We start from the raw sequence: 21,106 nt of genomic DNA on the forward strand, positions 1-21,106 counted from the left end.
GCAGTTTTGGGTGCAGAACGAACTCCTGCAGCACCGCTGCCTAGCTGTAGGGCGCCGAGGCCACCAAGGCTCCCGTGACACTGAGTGAAGGGCCGCTTTGTCCGGCGGGCTCAATGCCGCCTTGTTCCTTTGGCAGCAGAGCAGAGGCCGAGGGCGGGCGGCCTGCAGGGAGGTGAGGAGAAGGGACACGAGGGCACCACGCTGGCCCCACATTTCCAGTGCCCATTCTGCAGCCCCTCCCGCCGGGACGGCTCCGTGCCGCCCCCTCCTCGTGCTGTCGGGGCTGAAGGCACAACCTCCTCCTCTGCCGGAGCAGGGCCCTCAGCGGGCCGCGCCCCCTGGCGGGGACGGAGCCGCAGCGGAGCCGGGGCGGGGCCGGGGGCGCGCCGCAACCCGCCCCCGGGGCTGCCCTGCCCGGCCCTGCCCTGCCCCGCTCCCGGCAGCTGCCTCCCTCCCGGCCGCGAGTGCCAGCAGCAGGTAGGGCCGGGCCGGGACCCCGCGGGGATACAGTGCTGGGGGGGGCTCTGGGGGGAGGCTGCCCCTCCCCGCACCCCCTCCTAGGCGGAGGGGAACCGCGCAGCCCTCACCGCCGGGGGGCCGGGGGGCGCCGGGAGGGGGCGGGCGGGCTCCGGGCGGGTCCAGGCGGCTCCGGCACCGAGCGGTGCCCCCGGGGCGCGCTGCCCGTCCGAGCTGGCCGCGGTTTTACGGCGCCTCCTGAAATCCCCGTGCCGTTCGCGTCCCTCCGAGGAAGAAACGCCGTGCAGGGGGCGGGGGCGCAGCGGGGGACTGGCCGCTTTGTTCTCGGCCTGGGGAAGGAATGCTTGAAAAGTCTGTTTGAACAGAAATTCCGGAAATGTAGACACTTAAAACATATTTGAAATGTTTCCTAGGAAGAGTTTTATTAAAAAAAAAGTTATGGGGATGACTTGTTTCAAGGAGGCCTCATTAGTAAGTAGATCCTCTCTGAATAAAACTGCTTTGAATGTTACTTGCTTTTGGATGTGAAAAATCCAACTTTGCTAACAAGGATGACACTAGCATCAGTTTCCCCTAAGTCTCCCTTTTTTCGTACTGATCATTACAATTCTTCAATTTTCCACTACCAACTTTGCATGACGCAAGTTTATCAGCAAAAAAGTTTCCTCCGCTGGATTTATGGCATGGCTCAGCTTAGGGTATTCCTGCTCTGCAGTAAAACAGGTTTCTTAAGCATCTCTCATCCCTCAGGTTTCTCAAACTACTTTACAAAATGCTACGTGACATCTGCCTGGGCAAATGAAATGTTGTCTTGGTAACTGGGAGCAGGTCTTGCACAACCTTGGGTGTCGCAAAGGGTTCCCCTCATCTTGTCCATCAGCTAGTTTATTCCGTTATCCATACTACGGAGTGCTGAGAGATCCAACTTTAAGCCATCAGCTAGCAGGGAGAAGCAGAAGCCAGCCCTGTTTGACGTCTGCTCTGCGGAATGGCTGCTGTGGGCACTGCGGCCGCCCCCCACCTGTGCTGTGCCATCCCGCGAGGTGTGATCGCACCCCCCGAGTTGTACTGCGCTGCTCACCTCCCGTGTGGATAACGAGAATGCTGCCCTCTGCGCTTGTACGCCAGTCCTGGGTGTCAGCGTTAGTTTTTCTGTACCATCAACGGGCCCCATCGCAGGACTGGCTTGCTGGAGCAGCGAGAAGTCAGGCTCCGTGGATTTCACTAGAATTCATCAAGAAGATGGGGTAGGGATTGCAGTTACACCTCACTGGTGGCATAGGTGGATGGGCAGCTTCATAAGTGAAGGGATTTTCCAGTGGATGTCTGAGTGTTTAGATACCAGTGTGTTTTAGTGAGCAGTGGGTACCCTCGGTGTCCCTGGGAGAATATCTCCTGCCTGCAGAAGAATGGATGCTTTCTTCAGCCTGACGAAGTGCCAGTGCTATGGGGAAAGTGCAAGGAAATTGAAACAGCAGTCGATCTCTGGCTACTTTTGAATGTCTAAAGGGTGACAAAGCAAAAATGCTACTGTTAGTTTCAAGTTAGATTTTACAGGCACCAATCCAACCTGTCTGTGAATGTGCTCCTTTTGTCCCCAAAGCAGGGATGCGAGATTGCATTCCACAATCCAGTTCATGGTTCTGATAACGTTACCGCTGGGGATTGCTGCCAGGTCCAGCTAAAAGGCTGGCTGCCTGACATGTTCCATTACAAGGCAGTTTTTCTGGATACTTCATATACTTCGGTGAGTGCTTCAGCCACTGCTTGAGTTAGCAGTGTGGCCAGCAGCCTCACTGAGGGGGGGGATGCTGCTTCTGGGAGAAAGAAAAGGTAAGAGCCTTTGTACAGCACAAGAAGCAGCAGCTAGCTGTTTTCAAAGACCCGTGCTGAGCCAACTCTTCCCCAAGTTCTGATAAAAGAACTTCTTGTAGGCTGGCTGTTCTACTGTGCCCTGGTGGGAACTAAACCGCTCTTAAAATAGCTCGGTGACTTATTTGGTGCTGGGGATTTGTATCGGCTTTTAACTTGCTTTACAAATACAAGCTTTCCAGTTTAATTCTGGACTCAGACATCAGTGTTGCTACTCAGTAACATATATATGAAAGGAGATGGTGGATAGGCACAGGGGACTCTGCAAACTATCTATTTTGCCCTTTTTATTTGGAATCCTGACACCAAAAGAAATATTTTGGGTGTTGTTTTTTCTCCTCACCCCCCTTTTTATTATTTTTTAATATGAGCTGAAGTGATCAAGTTGCAGACTGGTTGCAGTAAAGCAGAACTTGGTTAAACACAGACATGAAGCGGTGTGCTCACAGTGAGTAACCACTGTCTAGGAAGAAGCAGCTGTTCTTGTTTTTTGTTCACTTTCACTGCACTTAGGAATTGCTGTATGAATAACTGAGTTCTGAATGTCTCTGCCTGATCGCTATCAAATGCTTTTCATGAAGCAGCAGAAAATTCTGCAATGGGCAGTTTGTCAGCAGCAAGTTGTGTGCTAGACTTGTTGCTGTTGATTAGTAGTTGTCTGACGCTCTAAGCAAGGTATTTGATGTCCCTTCTAAAAATCAAAACTGAAACCCAAACCGTACATGTCGTTATTTTGTACGTACTCTTGTAATCTGTTTTGAATCATTTTAAGCTCAAGACTCAAAAGATGCCTCATGCAGTGGCTTTGAAAGGCCACTGAGGTATTACACTAAGCAAAAAAGATTTTGTGTGTGTGTGTGTGCAGTTTATCACTTTGTGTACCTCTGTCATGTAGTTTATTCTGCCTCTGAGCACTAGTTAAAGTCCTTGTCTTTTCAGTCTCTTAATCACTAGTTAATCACTACAGACACTAAGAAGACTAAAGGAATCTGAAAGAAATGCTCTGTATGATTCACTCTGTTCCCATATAAGGAACGGAGTTGCCAGGGTTCTCAGCTACAAGCCGGGCTGGAACTGTGCTACCAGCATGGGACACAGACTAGGTGGGGATGGAGCACAGCCACAGAGCCCGCCGTGTTTTGTTAGTCTGCAAAGTATTTTTCTGCAGGAGGCTCCACGAAACAATAGTGATGTGAAAAGGTAACGCAGTCAGATACAGCCCTCAGGGCAGCAGCAGAGAAGCTGTCATGCTGGTTCATTTATCAGTGTCTCCTTCCTGCTGGCAGCTCCTAGCAGATGGTTAGGCAAAGGAAGAGAAAGAAGTCTGCATGGGCAGATTTCCTTAGGCCTGTCCTTGTGGCTTCTGGCAGTTGAAAACTGCCATGATTAGGGATTTCCAGAACTGAAGGTTGCATCCAGATTATCGTGCTTAATAGGCACTAATCATCCCCTCCCTTGTGAATGTATCTTATCTTTTTGATTGCACTTGTAGTTCTACTCCTGAGCAATAACTTCAGTTCTGTGCCTGCAGAGAAGTAGTCCTCTAGTTTTCTTTAAAATTGCAATGCAGCAATTAGGCTGTCCATCTAGAAACAACGCCTTAATGCCAAAAAAGCTAGAGAATTTCTGGTTTTAGCCTGCACTGCTGCCTGTGTCATTGTTATGCCTGAAATGAAGTCCAGAGCTGGGTTTTCTTCAGAGCCAGTCTGTCAAGAATTTGTCTCCTAGGAGCAACTGTGGGGATTTACCACCAAGAGTGCTGTCACCACAGAAACAAGTGACAGCTGGTTGCTTCCTGCCCCTGTACCCCAACAGGAGTAACGGGGATGCTGCTAAACCACGAGGCAGACTGCAAAACCTGGGCAGTATTTCTGTAGTTAAAGGTCTTCTGTCTTCCCATGATTTTGTTTCTCAGTAAGGAAATAGCAGTAAATGAGCTGGGTGGTAGGAGTGGCTGCGCAGGCTGCGTACGCAGCAGGCCCAGATTTCCTAGGGTATGCCTCTGCCTCGTCTGCTTCCGAAGAAGTCCTGGATGTTGGCGCGATTCCCATATTTACACTACACCCTTCAGTCTTCAGCTCGCTGATAGCCAAAGTTCACTGGCTGCCAGGGTAGATTCATCAGGCCTTTTATCACACAGAATCACAGAATAGTCTAGGTTGGAAGAGACCTCCAAGATCACCGAGTCCAACCTCTGACCTAACACTAACAAGTCCTCCACTAAACCATATCCCTAAGCTCTACATCTATGAGCTCTTTGGCACGCAGCGAGGTGATCTCTTGTACGCAGGCCAGTGTGTCCGTCCCCTCCAGGTACAGCCGTGCTGCTGCTACTTGCCTGATCACAGCCACCAGTGTTTTTATTACAGTACCACAAGCCCATGGCTGGCCAGACACTCAGCGTACGGAGTCTGCTGATCCAGGTGTGTCTCTAGGGCACTGGCACAGAACTGGTTTGATAATGTGTCACGGTTAAACGAGATCAGACTGCTCATAAGCTGTCAGCTTTCAGTACTTCCCAACTGCTCAGTGAGGAAAAGTATGGTCTGAAAAATTAGGAGAAGTCGGAGCCTTTCACTGTAAGCACTTGAACTAGCAGCAGGGTTGCCAGGTATTTATCCCCGATTATCCACTGATGATGCACTTGCAAGGTTAAATAGAGCTCAGTCATTTGTGGGGTTGAACAGAACTCCAGCAGCTTTTTCCTGGGGTGCTCAGCACGGCTCAGGAACCGTGTAAGGTGCTGTGGAAATGCCAGCTTGGAACCGCCGTGCTAGAGGTGGTTTTTTTTATTAAAACCAGACTTTTTGGTCTAAGTCTGGGAAGTAGTGGTGACTATGTAGAAGGGTTAGATGGCTTGGACTCTGATTTTTTTTTCAGGGTTCTTTTCCAACTGCAGGCTGTGTTTTTGATCTTTCCCTTCTTCTCTTTTGCCCCTCGTTCACCTCCCACTGAGAACCTGAAGAACTGGGGCTGCTCTCAGCTGGTGTCCCAGCACAACTGGAGGAGGGAGAAACAACCCTTTGTGTTAGGAACTAGTCAGTCCATGGGATGCCATCCAAAAACAAAGTTTAAACATATGTTATTTACTGAATGTTTCCACACACAGTAAAAATACAGCTACAATTCAAAACAGCGTCTTGAAAACTCTGGAGGAAATGAATCATCCCGAATCTTTCGGGCTGGATGGAGGCCGCAGCGCTGAGAGCCGTCGCCGTTAGCACTTTTCCTGCTTGCAGGCTGCCTTCCTTGAGAACGCCTGTGGTTCCTCATCACCGAAAGCCTGAATCCCGTTAAAGTTAAAAGCCTCTGTTAATCACCAGAGGGAGAGCTGTAAACACTGCTGTGAGGAAGAAGGGATTATGTTGGCGTTCCTGTTTATAGCATTGCCATCTTGTGGCTGCATGCCACGTGGGATGGATGAGGCTTGGTGCTCCTGCCAAGGCCACGGTGCTCGCAGGCGTTGTGGCTTTGGGGCCGAAAACAGAAGAACTTCGTGAGAAGTCAGTCTGCTCGAGCCAGGGTCCCTAATGCAGGGACCACATCCGCGTGTGTTAGAACTGATAGCAAAACTGAAAGGGGAACTCTAGTAGCTCTACATCGATTTACGTGGAAGTGGGTGTCTGTGAGGCAGACCGCAGTGTGTGAAATAGGGAAGTCCTGTCCCTGGTGCCCCGAGGAGGAGGGAGGTGGGGACGTGCAGAACTGCCTCTGGGCATGGGACTGGAGGGAGCAGGCATGGCAGCGCTAGGTTGTCTCTTGTGCCCATCAGCAGGTAAATGCTGGAACTGCAAACCTACAGCAGACACAGCTCACGTTCCAAATAACATCCCCGGTCAGAAGAAGCACGCTGCTTTGAGTGCCTCTGCTCTGAGAGCTGGCTTCTGCCTCCCTCCTGTGTGCTGCCCCGGGCTGTGCTGCCCCAGCAGCCAGGCCCATGCGGGCTGGCGGCAGGACTCGGACGTGCCGTGCTGCACCAGCAGGGCATAGCGCAACGTTCCCTCTATGTGCTTTGTAATCACAGCTGCTTTATCCACAACCCTGGTATTTGCATGTACTTCTCTTTATCGTTGCCGTCCGTGTAGCAGTGGCCTATGGCAGGTCTCTTCACCTGGTCACCTGGGCCTGCTGCTGCACTGGGAGGGCAAGGCTGTGTGTCACGCTTCCCTTTTGGATTCGTCTGAGGCTGTCTCTTCTGGTTTCTATCCCGTCCTCTCCAGTAATAATGTATTACTCTCTGCTTCTTTGGGTTAATGATAATGAGTTGAGCAGACTTCTGTGCTACTGAGGAATGTATTGGCTGGTTTGCAGGAGGAAAATGGCTTGCATAAAGTTGCAGATCACTTCCTGGGTACGCAGCCAGGAGCTGGTGGCTGGAGGGAGAACATCTGTGTCATGTCCCTGCAGCTGGCCACGAGCATTTCCTCGCTGTCTCCATGCATGTGCTTCGGCTGTCACCACCAGATCTGTCTATGGGACATAACATGGGGTTGTAATCATGTTTTAATGCACTGCGTTATGTCTTAGGGGCTATACACACGCTCCTTTGAGACATGTTTTCAGCACTGAACGATGATTTGTGTTTAAGTACGATTCAGGATTCATTTTTGCTCGCAACAGAAGGGAAGTGGCCAGCAGTTTCCACTGGTCCATACTTATCTATGCTGTGTGTGTTTAAGTGCATGATTCAGCTCTCGTGTATGCTCTTAAGGTAGGGCTTTTAAACAGTTGATTGTATCAGCAGATTTTCTCTGGGTGTGTTTCAATCAGATGGGAGACCTGCACATTATCCAAGAGTTTCTCCCATGTAAGTAATATTCCTCCTGATTCGTATCAGTGCAACTGAGAAGAAACTCAGGCTTTTGTGTTTCTGGAGTTTCAGTATTTTTCTATGCACCAAGTTTTCAGCCCTGGTGCGTTGGACTGAAGCCTCTGTGTTTACTGAGTGGATCGTTTTCAAAAGGTAGAGACCAGAATGGAGCTGACATGACTCATAATGCAAGCAAACAGCTGGAAAAAGTGAACAATACGTAAATCATCTGGGTGTTCTGGTTTGTTAAAGGGGTTTAGGAGGAATTTTAACTTTTGAATGCAAAAACCTGCTTTGCTATTTGTGCAGATACTTCTGTACTTTGTGTCCTGGATGCTTGATTTGAGTTCGTCTTGGGACCAGACGTATGATTTAAATCAAGGAGGAAGCTGCAGAAGGGACAATGCCACTTGGAACTTTTTGGATTTGTGACTGGCTGCATTTATTTAGATGCTAACAATATCATTCACCATGCTGCTCCTCCTATAGAAGGTTGAAATAGTTTATGGAGTCACCGTGGTTAGAGCAGAAGGAGGCTCTTCCATGCCAGTTTTCCTTGTCTCATGGAAGCTTTGTTTACTAACTTCTAGGGACGGGAGGAAAGGGGTTGTTCTTAGCATTATGTGTATATGAATTTAGCGCTGTCAGGAGACTGAAAACTGATCTCGTGTCTCATTTTAGATATTTTTCAATGCTTGTCACCGTGGCAACAAAGCTGAAGTCCCACCAGATTTATTTTCAGCAGCTAACTGAAAAATTAGTCATATATACTATTTTGGCAAGGAGGCTCTAAAGAACGGAAAAGTATTTCTGTTTTCACTACATGCTGCCAGCTGTTAATACTGTGCTGAGCTGCCTTCCTTTCTGTTTCATGCAGTGTCATGTCTTCAATTTCGTATTGTCAGAACTTCAATCATTCTGTAATATTCAATCTGACAATTTTGATAAATTCATCAGAGGTTTTATGGGTTTGCAAAGGATCGGAGAGAAAAGAAATGGCTGCGTGGGTAGTCAGAAGTGTAGACTCTCTTCAAAGTATAGAAACAGCTGTACCTGAAGCAAGCAAACAATGTGATCTGGGGTATGTTTGATCTGTTCAGTGACATTCGCAGACTGATCTGCAGGATGCAGCTCTTGCTCGGCAGTGTTGCTGTCGCACGTACAGCCTGCTGATTTTACTAGGATTGAACATGCTAGCAGTACAACTTTGGTCCTTGCAAAACAGACTGGGTCCTCCTGTCGTTGCTGCAGAAATGTGGTGGTGATTTACTTCTCTTCCTCTATATAGGAGATGTGGAATGCTATGAGAGGGAGTCTTGCTTTTCCTGAGGAGGTACGTTATTTCTTTGTAGCAATCCGTAGTCTCCAGGCAATTTTTGACAAATAAGTAGAAGAAAAGAAAAATATTAGCTGGGTGGAAATGCAACCATTTGCCTCCAAGGTACAGCGAGGACTGGTGCACAAGAAGTATTTTTGAAACATGAACGCTGTGGATAGAAACTCTCCTAAGATTTCCTGTTCTCCCCACATTTTAGAAATTCAGACGGTACTTGACAGTTATTTTGATGCTGCGTAAGTATTATTCATCAAAATAAAATATACTGCATTTGCCAACTAGAAATGCAGAAATCATTCCAGAATTACACAGCAGGTGTTTTACATACTCGGTGTTGTGATGTTATGTTGGCTGCAGACCTTCCTGTACGGGCCTTGTTATGCATCGAGTTTAAACAAATTAACTGAACCTGTTATGAACTGGACACTGGGGTTGCAAATGAGAACAGCCACATGGTGATCTGGCCTGCCGCTGCTTATTTCAGTCTGATTTAATTCAGCCAAGCTTTCCTGAGCTGCTGCCCTGGGCGGGTAAGTCCTTGCTGTATTTGTGGGTATAGACGTGTGTGAATTGCCACAATTCAACTGTGGCTTCAAAAAAAATCTCAAATATATGCTTGGTTTTCTCTTGTAAGTGGTCAGTTACTGGGTAAAAGTTACAAGGAGAGCAAACTGTTCAACAGTGCGGTTTTTTTTCAAAGGTAAGCCAGAGTCCTCCTGCTGATGCATTGTCAGCTCAACAAAAATAAACAAGCTCACAAACACCATTTCTGTTAAACCAGGATGCTGTGAGCACAGCGATCAGACCTCTGGGTCTGTGTGTCATGTAAATACTTAAAACACCTCTTTCCCTTGCAGCACACAGACCTCTTTACAGCTGAAGCTATTAAACGAACCACTGCGCTTATTTCTTTTTTTATCGACTATTTTTTCCAGCAATTTTCCACCTCTTTTTTTCCAACTGCCCATATTCAGTAAGTAAGAATTCAGAAAAAAAGCCTCCAAAAGCTTCACTGAGTGGCTTAAAAATGTATGTGCTCTTTGCAGTCTTAGAAGTGTCAGAGTACAGAGTGTTGTGAGGAAAGCCCTGTGTGCTGATAGTTGCTATGTCATACAGAGGAACTGGCTACTAAATATTTATGCCCGATCCTGTGTATTTAATCTCACTTCAGTAAATTTTTAATTATTAAAGTATGACTGCCTTGCACATTTTGTGGTCTGAAACGCTCTGGCAATGCCAGAAGTCAGAGAATGTTTTGTCTGAGTGTGTGCATTCCTGCAGCTGTGGTGAGCTGCTGCGAACGTTTGAGGTTGAGGAGGAACCAGGCTGGAGCCTACAGAATGAAGCTTTTTCTCCTCTTTTTTTATTCTGTGAGATTGGACGATGTCATCTCACGGAAAGATTCTTTAGGTAGCATGATCACACGCTTTAAATGGAGGTAGGTGGGAAGATGTGACAGTATACTTGATGTGGAGGAGCCAGGCATTAATTGTTGCCACTAATGGATGTTGCTGTGTGATGGGACACAGAATTAGACATTCTGGGCTCACAGGTATGTCTTGAAATGGAACAGGCTGTTCCTTTCTGTGTAGGGCTGGGGCCTCCGTGAAGAACCAGGCACCTTCTTGTCAGGAACAAATTCAGAGGGGAGTAAAGACAAGCAGTGAAAATGCTGATGGCATCAATTTGTGAGGGCACAGCCGCTGTGACAGGGGAGTGGGAGGCACAGCCACAGAGGTTAATGTGAGGAGCATAAACGGGAGCATTTAGGGAGGGAGGCAGGCAAAGAGGACTGGTTCTTACAAGTTCCAGGGTGGACATAAGTAGACTTTTGGGCAGCGTCTGCTTCCCTGGCACACCAGGTCTCGTGTGTTGTGTGGCAAATGGGACGTGCAGCCCCGCAATTATTTCTGCAGGCCAGTGTCCATCAGAAGCCCTTCTCAGACAGACCTGTGACGATTGCGTTAACTGCACATCTGGATACCATAACAAGCTGTTGTCTTCCACTGCTCGCTCAGAACATTGGACTTCTTTTCTTTAGTTCTTGTTTTTATCATTCTGCGGCCAAGTGTCACTCAGATGATCCATCTGCGCTGAAATCCCAGATTTCAAGCCCTTTCCTTGTTTTCCTTAAATAATTTTCTTTTGCATAAGATGCTGGCTCTGCACAGCACCACTTCTGTGACTAAGCTGGATGCTTTCATTAACACCAGCTTGAAATTTGCCTTTTTTCCCATGGCTCCAACAAGACGTCCTTTTCAGTATGGTCCTGGCAACCTCATCTGGCACATGCCGTCGATCAGACATCCAGAGCACAGATTTCTGTGGCTTGATTTAACAATGCCACATTTGCTGACAGAGTAGTAAGCCGTACCAGCTGTTTGTTACCCTTATTCCCTTCTGACATGCTTCAGCTGAATCGTTACCAAGGAATATGGTAATATACAATTTATTCAGTATAGCCCTCTTGCCTTCTTTGGCCTGCATTTACATTCTGCAGCTAATTGACAAGACAAGCTTGGACTCACAGCAAAACTTATAAAATGCCAAGTTGATTAAAAGACCACATCCGTTCCTCTCCCCACCCCCCCAACACACTGTACATCCTTACAGACATATGTTTGGGCATTTGAATTTACCCTGAAATGGGATGCTAACAATGAAGGTTATCCTCTTTGCCTTCAGTCTGTGAAGTTTATCAAAGTGTGGCACTACCCAGACACTTATTAATAAAAAGCCCGAAGTATTTTTCCATTTGGGAGGGACTCACCTCTTTCTAATGTTTTGCAATCGGGTCGTCTTGGTTTGGGTATGCTGCAGCTGCAGGAGCCATTCACAGCTGGCTTCCTCGGAACACTGGGGCTGACCCAGTACACAGTTAGGCTTCCAAAAATTTTTCACCAGTTTTTGGACCTCTGACACTGAATTTCCTTCGCAGAGATCAGAAATACCAGCAAGGCTAAGACATTGTTTTGATTATCTATTGCAGTCTGAGAATTTGCAGTGAGATTTTCAAAGGCACATTAACTAAAACAGAGCTTGCCAACTTGAAATTTCAGAACAAAAAGCGTTAGCTTGGGTGAGAGAGGAAAAAAAAGGATTCTCACAGAGAGAGGAGAAGGCACATACAAAATGGGGTCTGATCTTTCCATCCTGGAAGTCTTGTTGTGGACTCAAGCAGGTGGAGCACTGGTCCCTTATTTAAGCATCTTTTGAGAACTTTTGAAAGGGGGAACCTCAGTCTGTCAGTAATTTTTCCCTGGGTGCATGAAGAGCAAAATAATAACCAGCAGCATAACGACACCAAGGCAGTAGTTGCATTGCTCCTGTCTTTCTTGTTTGGCCTTCCAGGATGCCCATGGGCACATAGCCCGGAGCGTGTCTGCAGCAGGTCTCAGCACCACAGACACTGCTTGCACCTCGGGAGCCACCCCAGCACCCAGGGGGAGCACGGGGCTGCTCTGCACCTGGGGTGCCACAGCTGGAGGTGGGACAGAAGCCGTCCTGTGCTGTGTACGTACTGGGAATGTGGTGAATTGACTCGCTGAAGTGTAGGGCAGGTAGAAGAACGAGCTCTTGGCTGTGTCTGTCCCTGGTGGCAGAGCTGAAATACAGTGCCCCGTTGCAGCCCTCTCCAGCTTGTGTTCCTCTGATAGAACTTGTGTAGATGCTGCATTCAGGTGCAAGACTCACAACGCATGTGCTGAATTTTGCTTCTTTCTCCTCTGGCAAGTTGAGATGAAGGCATATTCCCTCCATCCTCACAGAATTCAGATGTATACTTTTAGTGGTTCTCTGTTCTTTTTCTCATTTTGAAAATCTCTTTCTCTGCAGCCCTTGCCATCTGGAACAGCATTTCTGTTCCTCTGCGTTTCGTCAACTTTCCATTTATTTGCAGTTTTTCAGCAGACAAAATGTTGCCTTTGTTGTTGACATCTCTTAATTTCTTCCTCTCTCATTGGCCTTATGACCAGATATTTGGCTTGTTGGAACATAATTGCACCGTCAGCTGTAATGGATAGCATATTGTCTTGAGTTATTGCCTGCTGGGATTAAGCATCTGTAAGTGGCTGAAAGAGTCTCTGAGATTTCCAAGAGGACTGTGCACAAACACGTTACGCCCCTGTGGGGCTGAGGGGGTGGGTGTGTTTGTCTGTGATAAAAGATTGGCTCCTGCAGGGTGTCTTCAACTGCGGGAGGAGGAGGAGGAGGGAGCTGGGACTCCCGACAGCTTCTGCAGGAGAAGGGGGAAGCCCATCTGCTGTTAGAAATGGGCAGACAGCACTCCGGTTATGTTCTTCTCACCGTTTTTTGCACAATGGCTCTGAAGCTGAACTGTGTTAGCTCCATGTCTGTTGCAGGGCTTGGATATGTTGTTACAGCAGCTGTTGTGCTTTCAGCTGTGGTAAGTGCCTAACGCCACAATTAAACATCGGAAAACTTTTGGGTTTTGATTACTTCTAAGAGACACACTGTTTTCTAACTCTTTCTAAGGAGCTTGTCCAATTTTATAATGGGGATTTGGGAGAAATTCTCAGGCAGACTGGAATCAGAACGTGGAAGTTCGCTGTTTTCCATCTCTGATACCTGATTTCAGCTTAGGAATCACTTCAGTGGCTAACTTGCTATTTTGCTTTCCAGTTTGTAACATTCTTTATTTCTGCCTTGGAAGCTGACGTATTGTACTCTTGTCCATCAGCTACTGTGAACTCTCTTCTTTATCAAAATACTGGATGCTTCTAATATAACCTTTTAATTTTTTCTTCCCTGTTGTCTGATACCACTCAAAGGCATGCAGTAATATACAGACAAACTTCCTTTACCAGTGCTACAGAAATGTTCTATTTCCTCTCAGTATTACGGAAGTGAATTGTTCTTAAATACAACTATATGAAAGTGTGCATTATGTTTTTTAAAAGAATGGACTGCACATTACTAATCGATTATATTAACGTGAAAATACACATCTTAAAGCAGAACTGCAGCGTCCTTAGGACAGGATGTTATGTACAGTATGTGTAATTCCTGAAGTGGAACAGCTGCACAGAAATACTGAAGTAATGTGTCCCACAATGATAAATGGAAGGTATATAAGAAACTTGCTAATTATCTGACTGATGATATTCGCAACATTTTCCAGCGAGAGCTGGATAAGATTATACAATAATAGTACAAGCTGGATAAGATTACACAAGGTGTAAGTAATGATAAATAATTGTGCAAGATGTACAATGTACAGTGATAAGTTCATTTCCTGCGGTCTTGGACCTCATGCACCATCTAAGAAAATAATAGTAAGGGGACTTGACTTCTGCTTATGTTCCATATTGAAAAGTTATAAATTAGTATAAAAAATATATAAAGTAAAACCAGGAGAAGTAGATTTAAAAAAATACAACAAAACACAAGCAAACCAAAAAGCAGAGAAAAGAGAGTCTAAGGAAGAATAAGTCAGGGGGTCAGGGATAAGCCAGAAGTGAAGTGAAAAGTAAGAGTGATCATTTCAGAAAGATCTTGTTTATTTGCACAGTTCAGTGCAAGAGGAAAAAAAAAAAGAAAAAGAAACTCTCCCCTTGTTGCCTGGAACAATAGTTAAGAGATCAGAAGCAATATAATTTAAACAAGGGCTTCCTTGTACTGTGTGTACTGAATAACATTCTCTGTCCTGCCCCCAGCCTGTCAGCATGGTGGAACACGCTGAGTTTTCCAAGGCTGGGAAGGAGCCTGGCCTTCAGATTTGGAGGATTGAGAAATTTGATTTGGTCCCAGTGCCAAAAAATCTGTATGGAGACTTCTTCACAGGAGATTCCTATCTGGTGCTAAACACCATCAAGCAGCGGAATGGGAACCTCCAGTACGACTTGCACTTCTGGTTAGGTAAGTCTGATGGGAGTGCCCCTGAACTGGGAGCCCACAGTGAACTCTCTTCCTCACACTACTCCGGCATTGTCCAGCGTTACCCAGGGAAGTAAGGAACACAGAAAATGGCACACAGAGAATGCAATTTTGGGTGCACATAGTGCTGCTCAACTTAAATATTTGAGGTGGTTTCTGCAAGAGTGAGTACAGCCATCTCTGTACCTAGAAATAGAATTGTGTGACTGAAAGAAGGGCTTTTCTGATCAAGATGACACAAAGTCTAGTTCTCCAGAGCCTCATGTCAGGCCTACAGAGAAGGCGATGTCAGCAGAAAGAGGCTGCTGAAATCTTTTCTGTTTGGAGGGATAGAAGTCAGCTGTTACCTTCCTCACTCAATGAGTGTCCTTTGTCCCTGTGAGGTTTAGATCTCCTAGTCGTCCTTCTGCAGTAAAAGTCACCGACTAACATGGCAAGGCTTCTCCACATCCTGCAAAACCAAGACTCTTTGGCAATATCGTAGTTAAAGCTATGTAGGATACTTGCTTGGGGTTTGTCCTGTTTGCCATCTCTCAACAGCTTTTCCATGCTAAAGAGCTCCTGAGAGGCAAACTGCTGGGGAACCGATGCCCTGCTAGTCTCTACAGTCTTCCTAAACCATGACAATGTCTCCCTGCAGATTCGTCTGCTCATGATTTAGTCCATAGCAAGCTTCCTTCCTGGACAAGGCAAAATAGCAAAGGGAAAGTGTGTGATACTTATCAAAGGCACAGCTGTGAAGCAGTGGGGCTGCAGCAGATATGGTGGTGTAATAAACCTGACAGAAAAAAATAAGCTTTTTAATGCTCTTTGGGGTCATTATTTGAAAAGTTTGGAAATAGCTCTTCTGCAGACCTTCCTGGAAGCTAAACTTTCCAGGAATCTCCTTTCTCCTTGATGTTAATGCAGTTGGATGCGGAGGCCGAAACCCTGTTGTTGCCTTTTCATTTCGTAGGAGATGAAAGCTCTCAAGATGAGCGTGGGGCAGCTGCCATATTCACTGTTCAGATGGATGACTACCTTCAAGGGAAAGCTGTCCAGCATCGGGAAGTGCAAGGCCATGAGTCTGCAACTTTCCTGGGATACTTCAAATCTGGCATCAAGTACAAGGTAGGTGATGACTGCATCTTTATACTGCCAGTCTGAATCAAGTCTGCAAGAAATGGCACCCTGCCCACTTTGCAGAAGAATGAGAACTCCCTCTTTGCCAGTTGCTTAAAAACATTCTCAAACAGATGTTTTCAATGAGTTGGAACTGACAGGGTGGAGAACAGCAGATCCCAGCGGGAGAACTTTGGCTGAATTAATAATGCACAATTTTAGGAATCGGGGTTTTGTTTTTCTTCAAGAAGCAGAGGAAAAAACAGTCCCAAGATGTCTGGAATGAGTTTAAGAAAGAGCAATCCTAGTTAATGGGAAACACCTACTCAGTAGACTTAATTTGTCCCCGATTTCTTAACAGCTTAACCTTGCCAGTCCCTTTTTCTGTGCTGTCCCCCTCCTTACCATACATAATGTTTGGTTGGGTAAAGCAGATGAATAGCAGTGGCAGTTCCTTTTCAATGCCTGCTTCTATTCCATTTTACTTCACTATCGGAATTGCACTGTAGTAAAACAACAGCATGAGTGTGAATCGTTCTTTTTTCCTTTTGTCTTAGGCTGGTGGTGTGGCTTCTGGCTTCAGGCACGTGGTTCCCAATGAAGTGACTGTGCAGAGGCTTCTCCAGGTCAAAGGCAGGAGAGCAGTCCGAGCGACGGAGGTCCCTGTGACCTGGGAGAGCTTCAACACAGGGGATTGTTTCATCCTTGACCTTGGCAGTGTAAGTGCCATGCAAAAGATGAGTTTATCAGCCTTTCAGGGGCAGGAATCTGATTAGTTCGGTTTTATTTATGTATTTATTTCCACAGTGTTTAAGTTATCTCAAGTGTTGAGCATTCTGAAACATTACATAGCCAGTCCTGTGACATCTTTCAGTCTCAGCTGTACTGCTGTGTCCTTCAGAGAGGGCCATGTTTGGATCCAACAGGTGTTAGCTGTATGGTTTTTCTCTTTCCCCCCAGAACATCTACCAGTGGTGTGGCTCCAACAGCAATCGTCAAGAACGGCTGAAGGCCACTGTGCTGGCCAAGGGGATTAGGGACAACGAGCGGAACGGTCGCGCCAAGGTCTTCGTTTCAGAGGAAGGATCAGAGCGGGAGGAAATGCTTCAGGTTGGTCACTTCATCCATTTCTCTGTGCTGGAATGGGAAGGGCAGTATCTAGAAGAATGGATGCAATGGATGGATAGGCTCAGTAGTGTCTGTCTTCCCATACAAAGTGCTAGCAGTATAAACACTCTCAATTCAGTGCAGACGGTCCTCTGCATTGCTGGGACATCAGAGTATATTTATTTTTGCTTTTGTTGATCTAGAAGTTTCTTCTACCTGTTACTTGTGGCTGGAGCATCTGGGGAACACAGATTCTCTTCAGTTGGTTAGTAATGCTTTGTGTCTTTTTTTTTTTTTTTTTTTTTACTCCTCTCTCAGGTCCTGGGACCAAAGCCCAGTCTGCCAGCAGGAACTCCTGATGAGACCAAAACCGATACAGCTAATAGGAAACTGGCTAAGCTCTACAAGGTAACAAGAAACAGACAGATCCTGACAATTGTAGAGAATGGGTTAATCTTTGCACAATTACATGGAGCTGGAATAGTGGAGAAAAGCTGATCTGATCTCAAAGAGCTTTTTATGAACTTCTTAAGTGTATGAACCTTGGTGGCTTGCAGTGCATATCTGCATGCTTTTTTACTGTCTTTATTGCCGCTGCTGAATCTAGTCAGCAGTGGGGATTAAGCTGGGATTTTTTCAGGAATTTTTGAGGGAAAGGCAGAGTGTGAAATGAGTGGGTAAAAGAAAGGAAGTCTTCCTTTGTGTTACCAGATGTTAGGAAGATGACAAGATTGGAGTAGAAAGAGTGAGCCTGAAAACCACCTCTATCCCTTTCTACATCCAGTGTGCACACTGGATGAAGCAATGATTTGGAAGGTAACATTTGCCACCAGCTAATATAAATGCAGAAGAATGTCCAAGACTTTTTGTGAGGAATCTTCTCTACAGCAGTCTCTGCTAATGATTTAGTGAATGTCTACCAAGGTGGCTTGTAATGTAGATCTTTATTCACTAGAAAGTACAGGAACTCAGACCGTTAAGCCCACTTGACACAGGGAAGCCTATTCAGTCCTCCCCAGTTGTTAGGTGCAGTTATTTTGCTTTAAAAGACCTTTATAGGCTGGTTCTGCACCAAAGGTATTTACCATTTTGGATCAATCTTTATTTGGTCCCAGCATTATCTGCATTGCTAGAAGTACTTGAAAGCTTCAGCGTGAGTGTTAGGCTTTTGTGATACTGTTGTTGTGTCAAAGGTATCCTGTTTGTAGAACAGTAGTGCCTGGAGCAGCCAATGCATTCAAATTGATTTCCTTCCACTCCCGGAGTTTTGGATCATTGCCATGATGCTGGAAAGAAAAAGGGAAATGCCTTATCTAATCTCTGTGCTGTGTTATCACAGGTCTCCAATGGGGCTGGGAACATGGCAGTCTCCCTGGTGGCAGATGAGAACCCCTTCTCCCAGGCAGCCCTGAACACAGATGACTGCTTCATTCTGGACCATGGCACAGATGGAAAGATCTTTGTTTGGAAAGGTACCGTAGAGATGCAGGTGAAGCTGTTCTGCATACATAGGATTTGCATCCAATTAGCGATCCCTGTTTCCTTTGAGCTGGGTAGGGGAGTAGACACTTGATGATGGTGGTGCTTCTCAGGACAGTACGAACAATCTCAAAAGAGCACTCTCATCTGAAATGTTAGGTGTTAAGATACAGCATCTTTAGTGTACAGAATTAAATGGAGAGTTCTTGGAACCAGGAGGAAAAAAAATTAAATGTCATAAGTAGAAAGGTAATTGTGTTCTCAGTCATCGCAGAAAAGCATAAAGGAAATCAATCAATTTTCCTTCGCTCTTTGGCATCATCTTCTAGCTGGCAGGCTGGGCCCTTCAGATGTTGCAAAAGGGTGAAGTGCCTGGGACAATTTTTTCTCTGGGTACACAAAACTTTGTAAAAGTTGACCCCTCTTCTCTCCATTTTCATTAAAGGCAGGAGTGCCAACACTGAAGAGAGGAAGGCAGCCCTGAAAACAGCTTCTGAGTTCATCGATAAGATGAATTATCCAAAGCATACCCAGGTAAGGATTTATTTATTGATTTTACCTTTTCTATCACCTCTCAAAATGGTGAAAAAGAGAAGGTATAGGTAAACCTGCCCTTTTTGTTCTTAAAGTGTTGATTGTAAGGGTTTAACATCCCTTCAGTCTTCCTCAAAACTCACCTTTGACTGCGTCTGAATCCCATAGCATATTCTGAGACCCAGGCATAGATACACAAAGGCTTAAAGACCGACTAACACTGGCATCGAAGAAATGGATTCTTTCAATCTAGTGGTTGCAAGCAGCAGAAAACTGATGGTTTGTGATGTCTTTACTCTCGAAAAAGAGCTATCTATGGTAATAACTGGAGGTTCTATTGATCACTGTGTCTCAGTGAGACCTGACCTGGCTCTTAGTACCGCTTCTTGGCACCCAGCACTTCACTGTCATAGGGTCAGAAGAGTTGTACCAGGCAATTCTGCCAGCTTGAAGCCAGAGCTCCTGTGAAGTGAGGAGTAGCCAGAGTCAGAGCTCTGTGGGATGTGGGGTAAGGCTGCTCGTGACGGGCTGGCTCATTTGTTTCAGATCCAAGTCCTCCCTGAGAGTGGTGAGACACCTCTGTTTAAGCAATTCTTCAAGAACTGGAGAGACAAGGACCAGACAGAAGGACTGGGACAGGCTTACATTTCTGGTCATGTTGCCAAGATTGAGAAGGTTCCTTTTGATGCCGCCACTCTTCACACCTCCAAGGCCATGGCTGCCCAGCATGGAATGGAGGATGATGGCTCTGGCAGGAAACAGGTGAGCTGTGTCAGAATCATTTTGGAAGGTTTCCAGAATTGTCTTTGCTACTTCTTGCATTCCTGCAAGAACAGTGAGACAGATAGGAGCCTGAGACTCAGTTTCATAAATACTGAGGGAATTTTTAACATCAGAAATACCAGCAAGGTCTTGAGAGCACTACAATTGTGTGGTGTAGATGAGCTGTTATTTTCACTCCAAGATTGCCCTGAGGACAATGTTTCACCCAGAGGTGTGTAGCCAGACTTCCTCATTCTACCTCTTCCCTGTTACTCTAGCTGTTGCCATCATACATGGGATGGGGGTCTCGGAAGCAGTGGTGAGGATGGGTTTGAAAAGGCTGCATGGTGGTTCTCATGCCGACCTTAGACTTTTCAAAAGTCCCTAGTAAATCTAAAAGCCCTGTTCCCAGCTGTCCAACTGAAAGAAATTGGAATGATCATGTCAGGTACGAAATTGGCACCTGGGCTGGCAGCGTTAGTAGTTTGATTGGCTTTTGTTCCAGTGTTTCTCACCGTTCTGATAAATCTGATCGAGGTTTGAGAGCTCACAACAGGGTAAGGTAAACGTGCCTTGCTTCAGGCATGGCTGCAGGCTGTGGAAATCTGATGGGCAGGAACGCCAGGCTTGTAGTGGCTTTCCCCAGCAGGTGGAGCTGCAGGACTGTAAGTTTTAGGAAGCCAAATTAGGGAAGAAAATGTAACACAAGCTCTGTTCAGAAAAATCTGTTGATTTTGCTGTCATGTTTCACTCAGAATATTTCTGTTCCCCTCCCTTTCTTGCTCTTTTTCTAGATTTGGAGAATAGAAGGCTCAGAGAAAGTGCCAGTGGATCCTTCAACATATGGCCAGTTCTACGGAGGGGATAGTTACATTATCCTGTACAATTACCAGCATGCTGGAAAACAGGGACAGATCATTTACACTTGGTAAGAAGGTTTTCCTGGTGCAAGTCAGGAAACATTGGGACTAAGCGGTGCTCCGAGTCTTCTTTGAAAATGGATCACTGTTGGTTCCCATTTATAGAGGATCCTTAGGGAATAAGATTTCACCTGGGGTAGTATTCCCTTCCAAAACGCTACCAGAACTCTGAAATATTTAGTTTGAAATTTTAATGGGGGGAATGACTTTCTTTTGTTACTTTGCGGCCTTGGTTGGTGGTTTGTGACTCTTACAGTTTCCAGACCATGCCCTTAAAGAGGAGTTTTTCAGTGGTTAGTCTCACAGCAGTGATGTTCTTGCTTATCAGAGGGGTCACAGGCAAGCTCCATAACTGAAATCAAAACGGGTGCGGTCTCTGTAGGTGCTGCTTGTGTACTTTCTGCTAACAGTACCAACAGGCAAGTTTTTAACCCAGTTTCTAGAAGGGTAATGGGAGATAGGCACGAAGGTACTAAAGAATCTGTGCTTTTTCTAGAAAATGTCCCCGTCTCCCTCTGTAATCAGTGTTACAATATAAGGTAGTGAATTTCTTCTGCATGTTGAATCAAGTGCTGCAGAGGCTGGGTAACAAAAGTTTTCCTTATGTCTTCATCTCTGTAAGGTGCATGTGTAGAGAGGGAAAACGTTAAAAATACAACTCAAATCTTGCCTTGTCTTTCAGGCAGGGTGCTCATTCCACTCAAGATGAAATTGCAACCTCTGCATTCCTTACAGTGCAGCTGGATGAGGAGCTGGGAGGCAGCCCTGTGCAGGTGAAAAAAAAAAAAAAAAAAAAAAAAAAAAAAAAAAAAA

General features: G+C 46.0%; 1 protein-coding gene across 3 annotated transcripts in view; it reads left to right on the forward strand.

The window, feature by feature from the left end:
- Positions 1-413: 413 nt before the first annotated feature.
- GSN (gelsolin) overlaps positions 414-21,106 on the forward strand; it is a 26,401-nt gene continuing 5,708 nt past the window's right edge. Inside the window, exons 1-11 of one of the 3 annotated variants that reach the window (XM_035341260.1) lie at positions 414-477; positions 14,171-14,372; positions 15,346-15,500; positions 16,049-16,210; positions 16,452-16,601; positions 16,917-17,006; positions 17,938-18,070; positions 18,523-18,611; positions 19,158-19,373; positions 20,168-20,301; positions 20,976-21,066. In XM_035341260.1, the coding sequence (XP_035197151.1) occupies positions 14,180-14,372; positions 15,346-15,500; positions 16,049-16,210; positions 16,452-16,601; positions 16,917-17,006; positions 17,938-18,070; positions 18,523-18,611; positions 19,158-19,373; positions 20,168-20,301; positions 20,976-21,066 (1,413 nt within the window). In that variant the 5' untranslated portion in view covers positions 414-477; positions 14,171-14,179. Of the gene's footprint in view, positions 478-906; positions 949-12,671; positions 12,901-14,170; positions 14,373-15,345; positions 15,501-16,048; positions 16,211-16,451; positions 16,602-16,916; positions 17,007-17,937; positions 18,071-18,522; positions 18,612-19,157; positions 19,374-20,167; positions 20,302-20,975; positions 21,067-21,106 lie in introns of those variants that run through there. The other 2 variants (XM_035341259.1, XM_035341258.1) reach the window with 2 other exon arrangements.

The sequence above is a fragment of the Oxyura jamaicensis genome, chromosome 17, assembly GCF_011077185.1.
Source record: "Oxyura jamaicensis isolate SHBP4307 breed ruddy duck chromosome 17, BPBGC_Ojam_1.0, whole genome shotgun sequence".
NCBI classification, from domain to species: Eukaryota; Metazoa; Chordata; class Aves; order Anseriformes; family Anatidae; genus Oxyura; species Oxyura jamaicensis.